General features: G+C 39.2%; 1 protein-coding gene across 1 annotated transcript in view; it reads left to right on the top strand.

The window, feature by feature from the left end:
• LOC126237091 (disks large homolog 5-like) overlaps positions 1-18343 on the top strand; it is a 212172-nt gene that overhangs the window by 86569 nt on the left and 107260 nt on the right. The window contains exons 13-17 of the mRNA XM_049946894.1: positions 3202-3352; positions 3820-3942; positions 4882-6162; positions 6495-6661; positions 15322-15498. Coding sequence (XP_049802851.1) covers positions 3202-3352; positions 3820-3942; positions 4882-6162; positions 6495-6661; positions 15322-15498 — 1899 coding nt within the window. The remainder of the gene's footprint in view (positions 1-3201; positions 3353-3819; positions 3943-4881; positions 6163-6494; positions 6662-15321; positions 15499-18343) is intronic.

The raw sequence follows: 18343 nt of genomic DNA on the forward strand, positions 1-18343 counted from the left end.
AAAAGCTGTAATCACACCAATTTTTAAACATGGAAACAGAAAAGATTGTAACAACTACAGAAGTATCTCTTTAATCAGCGTTGTGGGTAAAATCTTCTCAGGTATTGTTGAAAGGAAAGTGCGAGTATTAGTTGAGGAGCATTTGGATGAAAATCAGTGTGGGTTTAGGCCTCTTAGAGGTTGTCAGGACCAGATCTTTAGCTTAAGACAAATAATAGAGACGTGTTATGAGTGGAACAGGGAATTGTATCTATGCTTTATAGATCTAGAAAAGGCATATGACAGGGTTCCTAGGAAGAAGTTATTGTCTGTTCTACGAGATTATGGAATAGGAGGCAAACTTTTGCAAGCAATTAAAGGTCTTTACATGGATAGTCAGGCAGCAGTTAGAGTTGACGGTAAACTGAGTTCATGGTTCAGAGTAGTTTCAGGGGTAAGACAAGGCTGCAACCTGTCTCCACTGTTGTTCATATTATTTATGGATCATATGTTGAAAACAATAGACTGGCTGGGTGAGATTAAGATATGTGAACACAAAATAAGCAGTCTTGCATATGCGGATGACTTAGTTGTGATGGCAGATTCGATTGAAAGTTTGCAGAGCAATATTTCAGAGCTAGATCAGAAATTTAGGGACTATGGTATGAAGATTAGCATCTCCAAAACGAAAGTAATGTCAGTGGGAAAGAAATATAAACGGATTGAGTGCCAAATAGGACGAACAAAGTTAGAACAGGTGGACGGTTTCAAGTACTTAGGATGCATATTCTCACAGGATGGCAACATAGTGAAAAAACTGGAAGCGAGGTGTAGCAAGGCTAATGCAGTGAGCGCTCAGCTACGATCTACTCTCTTCTGCAAGAAGGAAGTCAGTACCAAGACTAAGTTATCTGTGAACCGTTCAATCTTTTGACCAACTTTGTTGTATGGGAGCGAAAGCTGGGTAGATTCAGGTTACCTTATCAACAAGGTTGGGGGTACGGATATGAAAGTAGCTAGGATGATTGCAGGTACTAGTAGATGGGAACAATGGCAGGAGGGTGTCCACAATGAGGAAATCAAATAAAAACTGGGAATGAACTCTATAGATGTAGCAGTCAGGGCGAACAGGCTTAGATGGTGGGGTCATGTTACACACATAGGAGAAGCAAGGTTACCCAAGAGACTCATGGGTTCAGCAGTAGAGGGTAGGAGGAGTTGGGGCAGACCAAGGAGAAGGTACCTGGATTCGGTTAAGAATGATTTTGAAGTAATAGGTTTAACATCAGAAGAGGCACCAATGTTAGCACTGAATAGGGGATCATGGAGGAATTTTATAAGGGGGGCTATGCTCCAGACTGAACGCTGAAAGGCACAATCAGTCTTAAGTGATGATGATGTAAATTATACTTATTCATCAAAGAACAAATAGTTTTTTTTACTGTAACTCACACTTAATATACAGTTCTGGATCTAAGTTTCTTTGGATACTTCTTTTCTTCAGTCCCCATTTCCTTCTCTCTGACCCTTTCTTCTACTAATCACTCTTACTCAGTTGTTCTCCAACACACTTCCTCAATCCCATCCCTGTACTACCTTCATCATGCTCCATTTCTACCCTACTATTCTTTGCAGTCAGGTCCATAGCTCCCTCTCTCATCCCATCTTACGTATAGCTAGAAGGAGAGCCTCAGGTGAAGGTTGGAAGATGTGCTTAGGAGTTAGTGGCAAATTGAAGTTTTCCGAGTTCATCTGTGAAGTGAACACAGAAGACTCACTCAGTAGGAGTACTATCCACACAATCATATGTGAAAGGGTAAGGAATCCAGTTGAGCACACATTTGTAACTTGAAACATATAATTGAGACCTTGCTTCAGAGCTAACTAGCAAGAAAATCCCTCATTGCCCCCCCCCCTCTCTGCTGCCCCCCCCACTCCCACTGCTGCCCCCCCCCCCCCCCCACACACACACACCACACATGATCTCACCAAACCTCATTGGTACAGTCAACTATGTTGTCTCATCACTGTAGCCCAACTGGTGGCAAGGGCTGTCTCTGGGAGATCAGGTCAGAGAAGGAAGGAGGGAAGGGAAGAGTGGAGGGAAACAGGGGCTGATGGCTGGGAGGGAGAGGCAGCAACAGTATTGGATAGGATTGTGGGATTGGTGGTGGGCCTACACTCATGCAGGGTAGTAAAGTTGCTGTAGTACTCAAAGTATGTGAGTATCTGGGTAATTTTGTGTGTGTGTGTGTGTGTGTGTGTGTGTGTGTGTGTGTGTGTGTGTGTGGGCGCGCGCGTGGTGGTTACAGATGGCACAGATTGTGAAGCAGACATTGACATTAAACATTTTATGTTCAGCAGTATGTTAAGTCACTACGTGGTCAACTTTAGCAACTTCCAAGCTGTGTCCAAGAGCATATGCTTCAGGGAACAGTTGATTAGTAGTTTTTCACACATAAAAGGTTATGCAGAAGTTCAGGTGGAGTTGATACTTGACAGGTTAATTATCACACTTGTTCCTACTTATTATAGAATATAATATGCCGTTGGCAGGACTGTATGCGGGATGGCTGCATAGGAGAAGCCTCATACTTGGGTTTTCCCATTATCATGTGGCAGACATTGGGAGTACCTACACTTCTCTGTTACCACATGCAATTTCCTCTGTATATATCACAATAGACTCACCAGGCTACTTTCATATCCTGTTCCCTTCTGCCTCTCCCTTTCAGCTGTCAGCTCTGTCTCTCTTTCCAGCTGCCTCCCTCCCACCTCCCTAGTTCTTTATTCTTCACATACAATCTGTCTGACATGGCCACAACCTCAGTTGAACTTCAGGGAAGAGAAAGTGTATTTTAATGCCCCCCCCCCCCTCCCCACCACACACACACACACACACACACACACACACACACACACACACACACACACACACACACAGAGAGAGAGAGAGAGAGAGAGAGAGAGAGAGAGAGAGAGAGAGAGAGAGAGCGCTCTGAATCTTGAATCTTTGCTTTGGAGTTTCAGTTTAATGATGGACATTGATAGTTTAAGGAAAGTTAATTGCTGTGTGTTTAATGAATTTGCTTCAAGTAGTACATGTTTGACTTATATTATTCTCATGAAATTTTTCCCAGTTTACACTGAGACTTTCTGGAGATTGATCTTTGCACATGGTATACAAGAGCTGCAAATCTCATATAAAGATTTTTTTCACAGAGTACATGACTGTATCAGCCGTGTTAATAACTTGGACTGCAGCAATGTAAGCAAGCGTATGGTGGTTGAGACAGTACGCTCAAGTGGTGGCATTGCGAGCATGGTGGTGCGGCGAAGACGAATTGGGGGCCGCTGTCTGTACACAACACAGGTGTGTCTTATTTACTGTTTTAATACTTTATTTGCTTCTATGTGTCCTCTGCTTCATTATTGATTGTTGCGGTAGTAGCACAGTAAAGTTACACAAGTGAACAACAGTGTTGCACAAGTGAACAACAGTGTTACACAAGTGAACAATACTTGTATCACACTGTTGATATTATGTACCAATATAATGAAAAGGATAGTTGCCAGCTGCGGGAGAGTGTGGTCATGTGTGTGTGTCAGTTGCATTTGCGTGAGTGTGTGCATGTGTGTATGTTGTCTATTTTTGACAAAGGCGTTGTTGGCGAAAAGCTAACTTTCCACCAGTCTTTCTGTTGTGCCTTTCTGTGACTCAGCATCTCCGCTGTATGGTGAGTAGCAGCTATCCTTTTCATTATATTGTTCCATTCCATCCTGGATTTTCCACTGTTGATATTAAGCACTTGAAAGTAAAGCAAAAATTTTCTCTTGAAGTTGCAGTTGAATATGACAGACCATGGCCTCACGTTGGAAACTGGTATTTACATATGCAAAATTACACCCGGCTCTGTAGCAGCAAAAGAGGGAAACTTAGCTGTTGGAGACAGAGTTCTCAGTGTAAGTATATTAATGGCACAGTCATAGATTTATATCCTTCTAGTTTCTTGAGTGTGCTGACTTTGGAGAAAAGTTCTATGTCCTTCAAAGTGAAGAAGAGCAACAACTATAGATCAGTGTAACATTTGTGTCTCATCATTGTTGTTGGTACAGTCTGAAGTCTCTTACAGTCACACACATTGACTTAGCAAGTAAAATGGTATCGTCAGAGCAGAGAAGAAAGTCCACAAATATTTATAGTTCCTTAATTCGAGTTTAGAATAACTTCTTTGGCCCGTGAATTTCAGACGTCAGATGTTTTGCTGCCTTGTGTGTGCAACAGCCAAACTTATATCCTCTTTGCTGTCATGTGCTGATCTCTTGTGGAATGGTGGTGAAAATCATTAAGACAATTCATGCTTGTGAATTACTGATGTGGTGTTTAGGTGATTTGGGTTGTGCAAAGTAAATTTATTATGTTGCATTGTTTAGGCCAGTGTATATCTTTGAAGTGATGTGTATTCTAGTGATTACCAGTATGGAATAATGTGAGTTAGTTGCAGGTTGTCCATTTTGTTCTTTTGATGCATTTTCTTTAAGCTTTATGTTTTGTTGTGTATAAATTCTGTGTGGGAAAGTTTCTGTAACTTGGATCTGATTGTTTAAAGTTTGTGGAGCAGAAGTAGCAAATGCATATAGTGTACAGATATCAAAGAGTGCTTTCAAGCAAACAAATGCCACTTAAAATTAAAAGAAAAGAAAAAGCTTAAAACAGGCAGACATTAAAATCAGCATCTCTCCTGCCTGCTGTTGTGAAATAATGCTTTTAGTGTATCTTGTTTATTTTTGTGTGTTTTAATATTGTTTTGGAATTGTCTTTTTCGTGTGTCTGTTACTGCTTTGTACACTTTCCTATGTTTCACAATTTGGCATGTTGATGGAGGGTCAATTTTCTTTCAGATTAATAACAAGACAATGGATGGCTTTAAAAGTGCTCTTGAAGCGATGGCCATATTGGATGAGCCTACAGATATCATCACCATAACAACATTGAAGGCCTTATCATCTGTGAATTGTTCTCACTCATGTGGTCACATGCTGAGTATTGAAGAAGAGAGAGGGTATTTTGGTTCATCTAATTCATCATCCAGAGCATTAAAGGAATCCCCCAGTAACGCACAGAAGATGGTAAATCGCTGTTGCCAGACTGAGGGAGAAAAACTTTATGTGACAAATCCATCTCAGGGTGAAGATTTTGTGCCAGACAGGAGGTATATAAATACTACTTTTGGGATAGGAGAGAAAGCTGTGTACAAGGTGACTCCTTCTCCTGTGGAGAAAGGAGGAAATTCTAGGGCTTGGGATATGGTACGAGAAACTATTGACATGGTCAGAGGCCGAAAACATGCCAAAGACAGGAATCACGACTTGCCTGAAGAGAAAAAGCATCGCCAGAATCAGTCCCCCAGTACGTTTGAGCGAGAGCAAGATGATGCACTGGCAGAACTGGATTCTGTCATTGAAAGTTACCACGGAAAGCCAGTGACATTAAAACGTAGCAGGCGACGTGCGGGTAAAGAGGCTGAACGTAATGGAGGAACTTGGCCAAAAGCTCGAAATGGCCCCATTATTGAGCATACCACAGGCACTATTCTCCATCCTCGAAGACATAAAGAAAGGTTACCTCTCGCTGCACTGTTGAATGATCCACCAAAATACTGTTGTCCACCAGCAGACACCTCCCATGAAAGGACAGCCTCTTGCACTGCTGGTTCTTCCAATTACAAAGCAAATTCTCCTGACAATGCAAATATTCACTACAGTAAATCAAGTCAGCTGCTTTCAGGTCAGAAATCATTTACTCCTGCTCCATTTAAGGAGCTACTCTGTGAGAAAAATGATAGGATTAGGGGACCATCAGATGCTAGCATTGATTTGTCTGTGAAATCTGGGAATGTGGGGAAAGAGGTGATGGAATATTATGTGAAGAAGAAAAAGTATCCACCAAGTGACAGTGAAGATTCCCACAGCCGTATACATTCCCAGTTGTATGGTGCTGTTAGGTCATATCCGTTTAACCCGTATCCAGTTGCACATCATCATCCACATCCCCATACAGAATCAACTGCCAACAGATACCCATCTCCAACATTGCTTCCTTCATCACAGAGTGGTGAATCTATTGGAATGACAGATATGAGATCATATTGCTTTGAACCTTCATATGCTCCACCATCACAGGTAAGCACCTTTTATTCATATGGTTGATGTTGCTCACAAGTTGATGTGTGTTGAATTTTATTCCTGAGTGTATTTTAATTTTAACCTCATATAATTTAGCTGAGAAAGAAACTGAGAGGCTCTTTTCCTTATGCATAAGTTGCTTGTAGCTGCATTTTACACCAACAATGTGTTCACTTTTAGAAAAAGGATCCTCACTGTTACTGTTTTTATTGTTTGTGAAGTAGTTTGTTATACGCTCAGAACTTATATAACAAAGGTAAAAACTTTGAAAAATTGTGCATTTATTCCATTCCTTTATGTAATACGTATTTTTTAATGTGCTTTGACAGGGTTTTCATCACACTCACTCTCCATCTGTAGATCTTCCTTATAAACCACGACCAGTATTGCCAGCTCATTCACATCCAGGATATAGAGGAAATGATGACATGAACATTGGCTATTCGTGCTGTGAGGGTGGAACATTCCCACGAAAAAAAGAAAATCAGAGAATACGGTAAAAATTTCTTAATGAACTTATCTCTCTTTAAATTTCAGCATTGCTGTTGAATGATTGGTTGAAGTTACCTCTCGTCTTCAAAAGGATAATGATTTTCAGAAGTAGAAGTATGAGACATTCCAGTGGAGTTGGTTGTATTCTGCAGTCTATCACTGAGAGTGCAATTGTTTTCTTGCTGCCCTCTCCACCACAAAAGGTCATAATCAGAACTGGTGAAAATTGCAGTTGTGTCTAGAGAAAAATTCCATAGTAAACATTGAATTTCTGGCTGTTTTAAGTTGTTGTAAAATAAACAAAAACAGAAGTAACCCACAAAATTCTTAAATGTTTTTATTTTTTTGGGGATTGGGGAGGGGGAGGAGGGAGTCATTGTTCTGTTACATTGTGAAATTATTTACAAAGTCTGAAGAAGGAATTAAAAGTTTTGTGAAACTGGTGATATTCATAATGAACAGGTTCTCATGCTTTCCTATTTTACTAAAGTCAAACAAAACTGTCTGAACAGGCCTTGAAAGGCCCAATGATACCAACTGACCGCCCTGTCATCCTCAGCCGATATGCATCACTTGGTGCGGATGTGGATGATAATGTGGCCAGCACACTGCTCCCCCAGCCATTGTCAGTTTTTGTGACCAGATCCACTATTTCTCAGTCAAATAGCTCCTCAATTGGCTTGCAAGGGCTGAGTGCACCCTGCTTACCAACAGCACTTGGCATACTCGGACAGTCGGCTATTCAAGGTCTTCTTCTAGATATGATGTGGCAGCCTGGTTCCGATAACACACACCTGCTAAAACAGGACAGTAGGTGTCAGTATGTGATTATTAGCCATTGCCAGCTTACCTGGTGGAAATCTTGAAAAAACTGTGGCATGGAAGAAATAGGGGCTGCATATGATTCGTTGTAGTGATGTCACAGTGTAACTGCTTATTGAAATCATTGGAGAGGTGATACTCATTTAGTTACGCACAAGTTCTGAGCTTGAGAGGAGCTCAGTTGGTCAGTTTCTTGTAAGTGCTGGTACATCTAATAAATGTAATGTGGATGTTAATGGCAGTCAAAGCTATTGACAGTTGAATATCCTTCTGGAATATTACAAGCTTGGAGGAGTTTGTGAGAAACAGTGATGTTTCAGGTCTGAATTAGTACAAGGAGTTGGATTAGTGGCAGCTTGTGAATATACATTCTGGATGTTCACAGATTTTTAGATTCAGATAAATTTGAGAGTTTGAAATTAATAGCATCTGCTGTGTAACAGTTATTCTTATCAACAATGCAACTAAAGGCACCACCAATAATAATATTAGCAAGAAACTTAGTAATGATGATGATGATGATGATGATGATAATGAAATAAGATGCATAACTTATCTGATGAAAGGATTGTTTTTGTGGAATTTTGTTGTTTTGTACATAAGTAAGTACAGTTTATGGCAATAACAGAATTATGTGTAAGCTTTCACAACTCTCCATTTCGCATGTTTGTGTAAGTGAGAGTTTTTGTGCTTTTCCATTTTTTCAAACAAATGTAAAAGATCCCTAATAGATGTACGAGTTCATGAATTTACTTCCGTGCTGAAAATCAGATATTCTTATGTTGCGACCACACAACAACTTGTCCTAACTGTACACCTTCTTATTAAATGTGCGCTTGTAGTCAAGCTTATTTGTATTCGTCATTCTCTCAATTGAAGGATCTATTCGCAGAAGCCCTAGCTCCTCTGCGGCTAACTTTTCCTGGTAAATTACTTTTCTGTTCCCAGAATAAAATTTTCGCTTTGGGCTGATTTGAAACTTCCTGGCAGATTAAAGCTGTGTGCTGGACAGAGACTCAATCTTGGGACCTTTGCCTTTCGCATGCAAGTGCTCTACCAACTGAGCTACACAAGCATGACTCACGACCCGTCCTCATAGCTTCACTTTTCTGTTCGCATTTAAAATAGATTAAGCATAGTTCATGTTAACACTGCACACGAAAGTCGATTCCTGCGTAGTAAACAACTAACTGCAAACACACAGTGCTGTTTGTGGAAATGATTAAACTGAAGTAGTAATGTCTACCAACATGTTCACTTGACTCAACTACAAAAGAGGTGCCGAGATCCATAAGGGCCTAAAGCGCACCACTGTCGATCCCCCATTTAAGTGAATATCACAGAAACCAGTAATAAAGTTTTTTGTGAATTTTCGTGTATACAGCGTGGGCTTATAGCACAGATAAACCTGACTCACTGTAAGATCAACAGATTTCAGAAGCATGAATAAATGCTACAATCTCACAATCAATGGTGATGTGCTTTAGGCCCTTATGATTCTCAGTACCTCAAATGCTTTACTGTATGATAAAATTCTTAACTTATATACTGTAACTCATTCAGAAACCAACAAAATAGGTTTACTGTCAGTACAACTTTAACATATACTGACATCTGATCCAGTTTTACTAGAGTGTATAGTGAGTGTATTAGAATATCATCCAGCAGGATTTATTGTGAGTGAACGGGGATAAAAATCTGCTACAGTGTGCGACCACCTGGTGGCACAGATGTAAACTTCTAGTTGAGTGGCAAGGGCGAGCTGTGCACATCATGAACCTATACATTGTTTGTCAAATCTGTATGTATTTGGCCCGTAAGGCTATTACGTCACACGAGTTACGCATTCACATAAGCTTCTTAAAATGTGCACAACTGTATGTGTGTTCACGAGCCTGATGACAAGCTTCATGGAGTCTAGGAGCAGTAATATGGTAGATTTAAGTTCTGTATCTTTCAGATTGTAGCATCTATATTACATTTTAAGAGCATTCATAGAAAAATAACCAATAAATCCACAAGGTGTCGAAAGTTTGGGTGTTCACATGCTCTTGTGCTCTCACACAGCAGCTGCCACTGAATCAGATCCCTGAATAAAATACTGAGATAGAATGTGGTAAATTTGTTCTGAAAACCAGATTTGTGTGAGAGTTCAATACAGTGACCATGGGTGCTCATCAGTTATGTGTATAGATGGTTTGTTGTGTACTTTTAAGTTCTCCAAATTCTGACTTATTTACAAATATAAAATAAAGAATGTGATAGATGAATGAAAATTGGGACTCCATTAAGGATACAGGGTACTTATGAATAGTTGAAAAATTGAAATTTTTTATGACTTTATTAAATTCTATAGTCTTTCCTGATTACATTGATATATGCATTGTAGGGTTTCAAATGAAAAATATATACCAAATTTTAACGTTACGGTCATGTATGCCGCCACACTCCCTTTATTTCTGTTACAGAAATCAGTATTATTTAAAAAGAACTGTGAACTTTCTGTTTCTAGTGATTATACATATGATTCATTGTATATGTTGGTAACAGTGCAGTTTTCTAGTGCATTATTATCTTTGCTAGTATTTACTTTTGTTTCACTGAAGCAGTTTGTTCAGATGTTACTAAATGTTTGTTGCCCAAGTGCTACTTATGTTTGTGGAAGTACATATCCTTTAGTGTGCAGTAAATATAAACACACATCAAGAAATTCAATAAAAGGAAATTCTGTGGTAACCAGTTAACAAACAAAGCAAGCCACACTGCTGAAAGTTACCTCTGTATCAGTTCTTCTGGGAAGAAACTCCCACATGGTACGCCTCGTGGTGATTCAAATTTTTGCGTTAACAGTGATGCTGTTTGTAGCGGATTTGTTGTTGTTATTGTTGTTGCTGTTGATGTGGGCATCTTATCTTCTTTGATAAAGGAAGTGGTGAAATGTAAGCAATGTGTTGGTGTAGGCTGCCTGGAAATAACTGAACAACAAAGTAGCAGGAAGGGTTTAGTGTCAAAATTTGTTGTTTTTTTTGTAGATCCTTCAATAAATCTACCTTGAAAATGACTTCAAACATTGTGCATAATTCATATGATGTGAATTTGAAGTTAGTATATGCAATTCGTGCAATAGGAAAAGGAAAAAAGGCTGCTCAAACGTTTTGTGGTTTGATGGACCCTCCTCCTCTTCCTCCAACAAGTACATAAAAATACTTTTAGGCACCTTGATGATTGTGTCTAAAGCATCTATGAAATGTGCAGTAGAAGAAACTGTAAATATTAGTGGAACCAGGGACATTGTTGTTGCACTTGATGGGACATGGGAACGTTGAGGACATCGTTGCTTGAATGGTGTTGCAAGTGCTACTTCTCTGGGGAATGGAAAAGTTGTTGATGTTGAGTGCTTATCTAAGTACTGCCACACCTGCCGTGGTAACACTGAAGGACGTGTTGAACATCAGTGTTCTAAGAATTATGATGGTTACAGGTATGGAGTGTGATGGAGCTCTAAAAATATTTCAGAGGTCAGTGCCCATTTATAATGTTAGAAATACGATGCACCTAGGCAATGGGGACTCTAAAGCTTTCAATAAAATTAATGAGTTCAATGTTTATGGTGATACCGTGGTAACAAAACTGGAACATTTGAAAAAGAGGATGGGTGCTAGATTGAGGAAGCTATAAAGAGAAATGAAAGGAATGTTGCTATCTGATGGAAAATCTCTGTCTGGCTGAGGCAGATTGACAGAAACTGAAATAGACCTTCTTCAGAATTATTATGGACTGGCCATTAGACGAACTGCACGTCTGAATGATATTACACCAAGGAGAAAAGCTGTATGGGTCACCTACTTTTGATAAGTTGTCCATAGATGACCACCCTGTTCATGGACTTTGCTCTAAAGGAGCAGATACGTGGTGTGGTTACCAAAAAGCAAAAGAAAGTGGTCAGATATACCATCATAAACATTGTCTTCCCGAGCCTGTTATGAATGAAATAAAACCAATTTTTAGAGACCTAAGTGACCCTGTTTTGCGTAGTAAATGTCTTCATGGGGGCACTCACAATACAAATGAAAGTTTCAGCCATTGAATATGGGAAAGATTACACAAGAATGTTTTTGTAGGACTAAATACATTAACAGTTGGTGTACTAGATGCAGTGATATTTTTCAATGATGGAGTGATAGAAAGGTTGGAAGTCCTGAGAAATGTAGGCATGAAATGTGGCTCTAACATGGAAGATCAATTGCTCACATGTGACAGACAACGAGGGCATGAAGCTGAAAGATTTGCTCTTCAAGTTACCAAAGAAGCAGGAAGTGCTAAAAGGAATGCTTGAAGATGAAGAAATGCTGCAGGATGAAGACTATGCTTCAGGAATGTTCTGAGGCACAGTTTAATTGGACTCATATCTTCATTCACAATTTCATGCAAGTTGTATTTTTGAGAATTCAGGTACAAATATTTCCTAAAGAGTATAAAGAATTGCTCTAATTTTTTTATGTAACCTGCAATAGTCCATACTTCTGTAGTAGACCTAAGCTGTATTGCAGAATCAACTAAATCATAGAAAAATCAAAATTTTTATTAGGAAAAAAATTATAAAAATTAAAATGTGAGACATATTTTTTTATCCTTGTAATATACATAATAGGGGGAATTAAATAGGTCTACTACCTCAGCCATCATGTCATGCATATCTGGTAAAAAAAATTTGATCTAATTGGATTAAGTGGTTCCTCAATTTGAGGAAGCATTTTGGAAAAAAAATTTACATCAATTTTTTGTATTTTTTTTTTTTTAATAAGCCTAAGCTAAGAATCTTAAAAGAAGGTTGTATACATGGAAGAATCCTGGAGATACTAGAAGGTATCAGATAGATTATATAATGGTAAGACAAAGATTTAGGAACCAGGTTTTAAATTGTAAGACATTTCCAGGGGCAGATGTGGACTCTGACCACAATCTATTGGTTATCAACTGTAGATTAAAACTGAAGAAACTGCAAAAAGGTGGGAATTTAAGGAGATGGGACCTGGGTAAACTGACTAAAGCAGAGGTTGTACAGAGTTTCAGGGAGAGCATAAGGGAACAATTGACAGGAATGGGGGAAAGAAATACAGTAGAAGAAGAATGGATAGCTCTGAGGGATGAAGTAGTGAAGGCAACAGAGGATCAAGTAGGTAAAAAGATGAGGGATAGTAGAAATCCTTGGGTAACAGAAGAAATATTGAATTTAATTGATGAAAGGAAAAAATATAAAAACGCAGTAAATGAAGCAGGCAAAAAGGAATACAAGCGTCTCAAAAATGAGATTGAAAGGAAGTGCAAAATGGCTAAGCAGGGATGGCTAGAGGACAAATGTAAGGATGTAGAGGCTTATCTCACTAGGGGTAAGATAGATACTGCCTACAGGAAAATTAAAGAGACCTTTGGAGAAAAGAGAGCCACTTGTATGAATATCAAGAGCTCAGATGGAAACCCAATTCTAAGCAAAGAAGGGAAAGCAGAAAGGTGGAAGGAGTATATAGAGGGTCTATACAAGGGCGATGTACTTGAGGACAATATTATGCAAATTGAAGAGGATGTAGATGAAGATGAAACGGGAGACATGATACTGCGTGAAGAGTTTGACAGAGCACTGAAAGACCTGAGTCGAAACAAGGTGTCGGGAGTAGACAACATTCCATTGGAACTACTGACGGCCTTGGGAGAGCCAGTCCTGACAAAACTCTACCATCTGGTGAGCAAGATGTATGAGACAGGTGAAATACCCTCAGACTTCAAGAAGACTATAATAATTCCAATCCCAAGGAAATCAGGTGTTGACAGATGTGAAAATTACCGAACTATCAGTTTAATAAGTCACTTCTGCAAAATACTAACGCGAATTCTTTACAGACGAATGGAAAAACTGGTAGAAGCTGACCTTGGGGAAGATCAGTTTGGATTCCATAGAAATGTTGGAACACGTGAGGCAATACTGACCCTACGGCTTATCTTAGAAAATAGATTAAGGAAAGACAAACCTACGTTTCTAGCATTTGCAGACTTATAGAAAGCTTTCGACAATGTTGACTGGAATAATGTCTTTCAAATTCTAAAGATGGCAGGGGTAAAATACAGGGAGCGAAAGGCTATTTACAACTTGTATAGAAACCAGATGGCAGTTATAAGAATCGAGGGGCATGAAAGGGAAGCAGTGGTTGGGAAGGGAGTGAGACAGGGTTGTAGCCTCTCTCCGATGTTATTCAATCTGTATATTGAGCAAGCAGTAAAGGAAACAAAAGAAAAATTCAGAGTAGGTATTAAAATCTATGGAGAAGAAATAAAAATGTTGAGGTTCGCTGATGACATTGTAATTCTGTCAAAGACAGGAAAGAACTTGGAAGAGCAATTGAACGGAATGGACAGTGTCTTGAAAGGAGGATATAAGATGAACATCAACAAAAGCAAAACGAGGATAATGGAATGTAGTCAAATTAAATCGGGTGATGCTGAGGGGATTAGATTAGGAAATAGACAATTAAAGTAGTAAAGGAGTGTTGCTATTCGGGGAGCAAAATAACTGATGATGGTCGAAGTAGAGAGGATATAAAATGTAGACTGGCAATGGCAAGGAAAGCGTTTCTGAAGAAGAGAAATTTGTTAACATCGAGTATAGATTTAAGTGTCAGGAAGTCGTTTCTGTAAGTATTTGTATGGAGTGTAGCCATGTATGGAAGTGAAACGTGGACAATAAATAGTTTGGACAAGAAGCGAATAGAAGCTTTTGAAATGTGGTGCTACAGAAGAATGCTGAAGATTAGATGGGTAGATCACATAACTAATGAGGAGTTATTGAGTAGAATTGGGGAGAAGAGGAGTTTGTGGCACAACTTGACAAGAAGAAGGGATCGGTTGGTAGGACATGTTCTGGGGCATCAAGGGATCATAAGTTTAGCATTGGAGGGCAGTGTCGAGGGTAAAAATCATAGAGGGAGACCAAGAGATGAATACACTAAGCAGATTCAGAAGGATGTAGGTTGCAGTGAGTACTGGGAGATGTAGAAGCTTGCACAGGATAGAGTAGCATGGAGAGCTCCATCAAACCAGTCTCAGGACTGAAGACAACAACAACAACAACAAGAAGCCTAAGCTGGTTGAAATATATTCGAAATACTTCTTATTTGTGTAAAAAGTGTGCTGCATTACCTGATATCAACAAAAAATCTGTAAAACATATACATTATAAACAGTGCCCGAAAGAAATAGATGTTGATTTTTATGTAATATTGAGTCAGAAAAGTACCCTGTATCCTTAAAGAGGATGAAAATTGATGCAAGAACAATCTTCAGTCTCGTTAACCTTATTTACTTGTAACTATTAAGATTTTGTGCATTCTGGTCTGAGCTGCTGAAGATGACTGTCATGTGTGCATGAGGTGTGCTTGCTTATGTGAATGATGTGTGCATTTCTTTTTCTGAAGAAGGCTTTGGCTCAAAGCTAAATGTGTAACACTCTTTTCGTTTTGCCTTTCTGCAACTTAATGTGTCACCTTTATGGTGAGTAGCTATCTGTCTTTTCCTTATATTGTTGATATTCCAATCTGGAGTCTCCATTTTAAGATTTTGTGTGTGTGTGTGTGTGTGTGTGTGTGTGTGTGTGTGTGTGTGTGTGTGTGTGTGTCTGCACCTGCACCTGCACCTGCACCTGCACATAGTTGATATTTACTATAATTGTTTTTTTGTTGTATTTAGTTTCTTTCCATATCGTGTTCAATATTTCAACACTTGAATGATCGAAGTAACACCTTGTAAAATGTTATAATTTAGGAAGTTTGAATATTATTGTAAAAATTACAGAATCCCATCAAACCCCAGTGTGACAAGCAAAAGCAGTGCAGGAAAAGTATCAACTGGCAGCATTGAAAGAGCTTCAGACAGAGGCAGTCCCATGCCGACATTTCTGGTAGAAGTCCTGAGTCCTGGTCATAGAGAAAACAAGAGAAATTCTTTGCCTGACTATTGTTATTCACGGAAGTAAGTTCAGTGTTTCTCTTCAATTGTGGATTTGTATAATGTAAAGATATTTTATTTGTTGCATTGTTTTCTCCATCTCTGTTTGTGTTGTTCTGTGTTACACATTCTTGAAATAAAAAATTTAAGAAGTAGAGGTAACAATCCACCGAAAAACAGAGATGCTGTGTCATGGAAAGATACATAAATAAGACAGAACTTTACTATATTTTGGGTGAATCCTTCTTCAGAACTAAATAGTGCACAAACATATCACACATACACTTCTATGGCTACACTGTCCCGGCTGACTATATTGTGCCACATCTGCAACTTGACTTACACAGTTGGGTTGCCTTGCCGACACAGCAATATATTCAGTCTTCAACACATTTCCAAGTATTACTGAGTGTCTATGAGGCAATAATGTACCATTTAAATGTAAGCTAAAGGAGTTCTTGCTTGAAAAACGTTTCTGTTCTTTAGATGAATTCTTTAGTGGAGATGTGGTGGGTTGGTACCTACATACGAGGTGTGGCTAGAAAAAAACCGGACTAGTACTGGTGAAACAATAAAACGAATGCAATAAGGCCGAAAGTCGCGTGGCCTGTCACGTGACTCTCGCTCCGCCTACTGCTCGAGTTTCATCTGCCTCCTGCACTCAGTCTGCCCATGGCGTCTGTTTTTAAGTAGTTGACGTTTTGTCTGTGCGTCGGAAAATGTTGAGTGTACAGAAAGAACAGCGTGTTAACATCAAATTTTGTTTCAAACTAGGAAAATCTGCAAGTGAAACGTTTGTAATGTTACAACAAGTGTACGGCGATGATTGTTTATCGCGAACACAAGTGTTTGAGTGGTTTAAACGATTTAAAGATGGCCGCGAAGACACCAGTGATGACACTCGCACTGGCATACCATTGTCAGCAAAAACTGATGCAAACAATGAAAAAATCGGTAAACTTGTTCGACAAGATCGCCGTTTAACAATCAGAGCAGTGTCTGAGTTAACAGCAGTTGACAAGGAAAGTGTCGAACAAGTTTACTGCCAGTGCGAGTGTCATCACTGGTGTCTTCGCGGCCATCTTTAAATCGTTTAAACCACTCAAACACTTGTGTTCGCGATAAACAATCATCGCCGTACACTTGTTGTAACATTACAAACATTTCACTTGCAGATTTTCCTAGTTTGAAACAAAATTTGATGTTAACACGCTGTTCTTTCTGTACACTCAACATTTTCCGACGCACAGACAAAACGTCAACTACTTAAAACAGACGCCACGGGCAGACTGAGTGCAGGAGGCAGATGAAACTCGAGCAGTAGGCGGAGCGAGAGTCACGTGACAGGCCACGCGACTTTCAGCCTTATTGCATTCGTTTTATTGTTTCACCAGTACTAGTCCGGTTTTTTTCTAGCCACACCTCGTATGTAGCATTTCTCCATAAGTTTAATAAACACAATAGATACACATAAGAGAGATGTCATCAGTAATGCATACCACTTCACTATTTACAACAATCTGCCAATGCTGGAATAACTTTTGTATTATGCAACTGTAGAAATCCTGTGCTTATGAGGCAAAGAACTAATCGAGCCATCTTCGGAGCGCACTTTCATCCAGAAAGGAAGTTCCTTGAACATTGTTCAATAGAGAGCAGAAAAGGTGAAACTCTGAGGACACAAGATCAGGTGGATAAGGTGTATGCAGAATGACTTTCCAACCAACTCCTGTATAGTGCTTTTTGTCAGTCTAGCAGAATGTGGATAGGGACTGTTATGGAGTAACATCAGTTCTCGCAGTCATTCTGGTCGTTATTCTTAGATTGCGTCTACAAGATGTCTCAGCTGTTGAAAGTAAATATCAGCAGCAATGGTGACAACTTGGGGAAGCAATTCGTAGTGCACCAATCCAGCGCTGTTTCACTAGGTGCATAACATTATCTTTTCTGGATGGGGGCAGGTCTTTGTACAGGGAATTGCTGTTTTGTTTGGTCTCAGTCATTCCTTTCTTTTCATTATGTTAGTATAAAGACACAATTTATTGTCACCAATTATGATACAGGATAGGGATAGCCGGAGTTGTTTATGAGCCAATTGTTTATGAGCAAGCAGAGATGCACATATGGCCAACTGCTGAATTTTGTGATTTTGGCTTAGAGCATGCAGTACCCATATACCTTATTTTTGAACCTTCCCCATTACATGCAAATGTTGCGTGATGGTGGAATGATCACAGTTCATCTAATTGCCTCTCCTCAAGTACGATGATGTGGATAATTATGGATCAATATGTTTAAACGATACTCATCAAATCCCGAAGGTCTTCCTGAATGTGGAGGAGTCACAGTAATCCTCCTCAAAATGAGAAAATCATTTTCTTCTCATGCTCTGTCCAGTGGTATTATCCCCATACAGGGCACAAATATTTCTCGCTGCCTTCGCTGCAGTCATTTCTCACCTAAATTCAAACAGAAGAGTATGTCAGATTTTTCCTTTTGGCACTCCATTTTCTGGTGCCTACAGCTCCACTCACTATCTCAAAATGACAAAGTAACGATATATATATATATAAACTCAAATAGCAGCAGTGAACTACAAATAAAAAATTACAGTTGGTAAATAAACCCACAGCAACTGGATGACTAGCATGCAAAAGAAAAACTCTACAAAGTTATGCACCAACCTAATAGATAAAATTATTTCCAATGTATTTCCATAGAGACCTGCTTTAACATGTTTTGCTGCTTTAAATGCATTAATTTGTGTTCTGCATGTCAACATGGTCTTTCTTACTTTACAAAAACTGTATAAATAAATCTGAAAATTGCATCTTAACCTCTGTTTATGAGTGTTATTAGAACTTACCGA

This window comes from Schistocerca nitens, chromosome 2 (genome assembly GCF_023898315.1).
Source record: "Schistocerca nitens isolate TAMUIC-IGC-003100 chromosome 2, iqSchNite1.1, whole genome shotgun sequence".
In the NCBI taxonomy this organism is placed as follows: Eukaryota; Metazoa; Arthropoda; class Insecta; order Orthoptera; family Acrididae; genus Schistocerca; species Schistocerca nitens.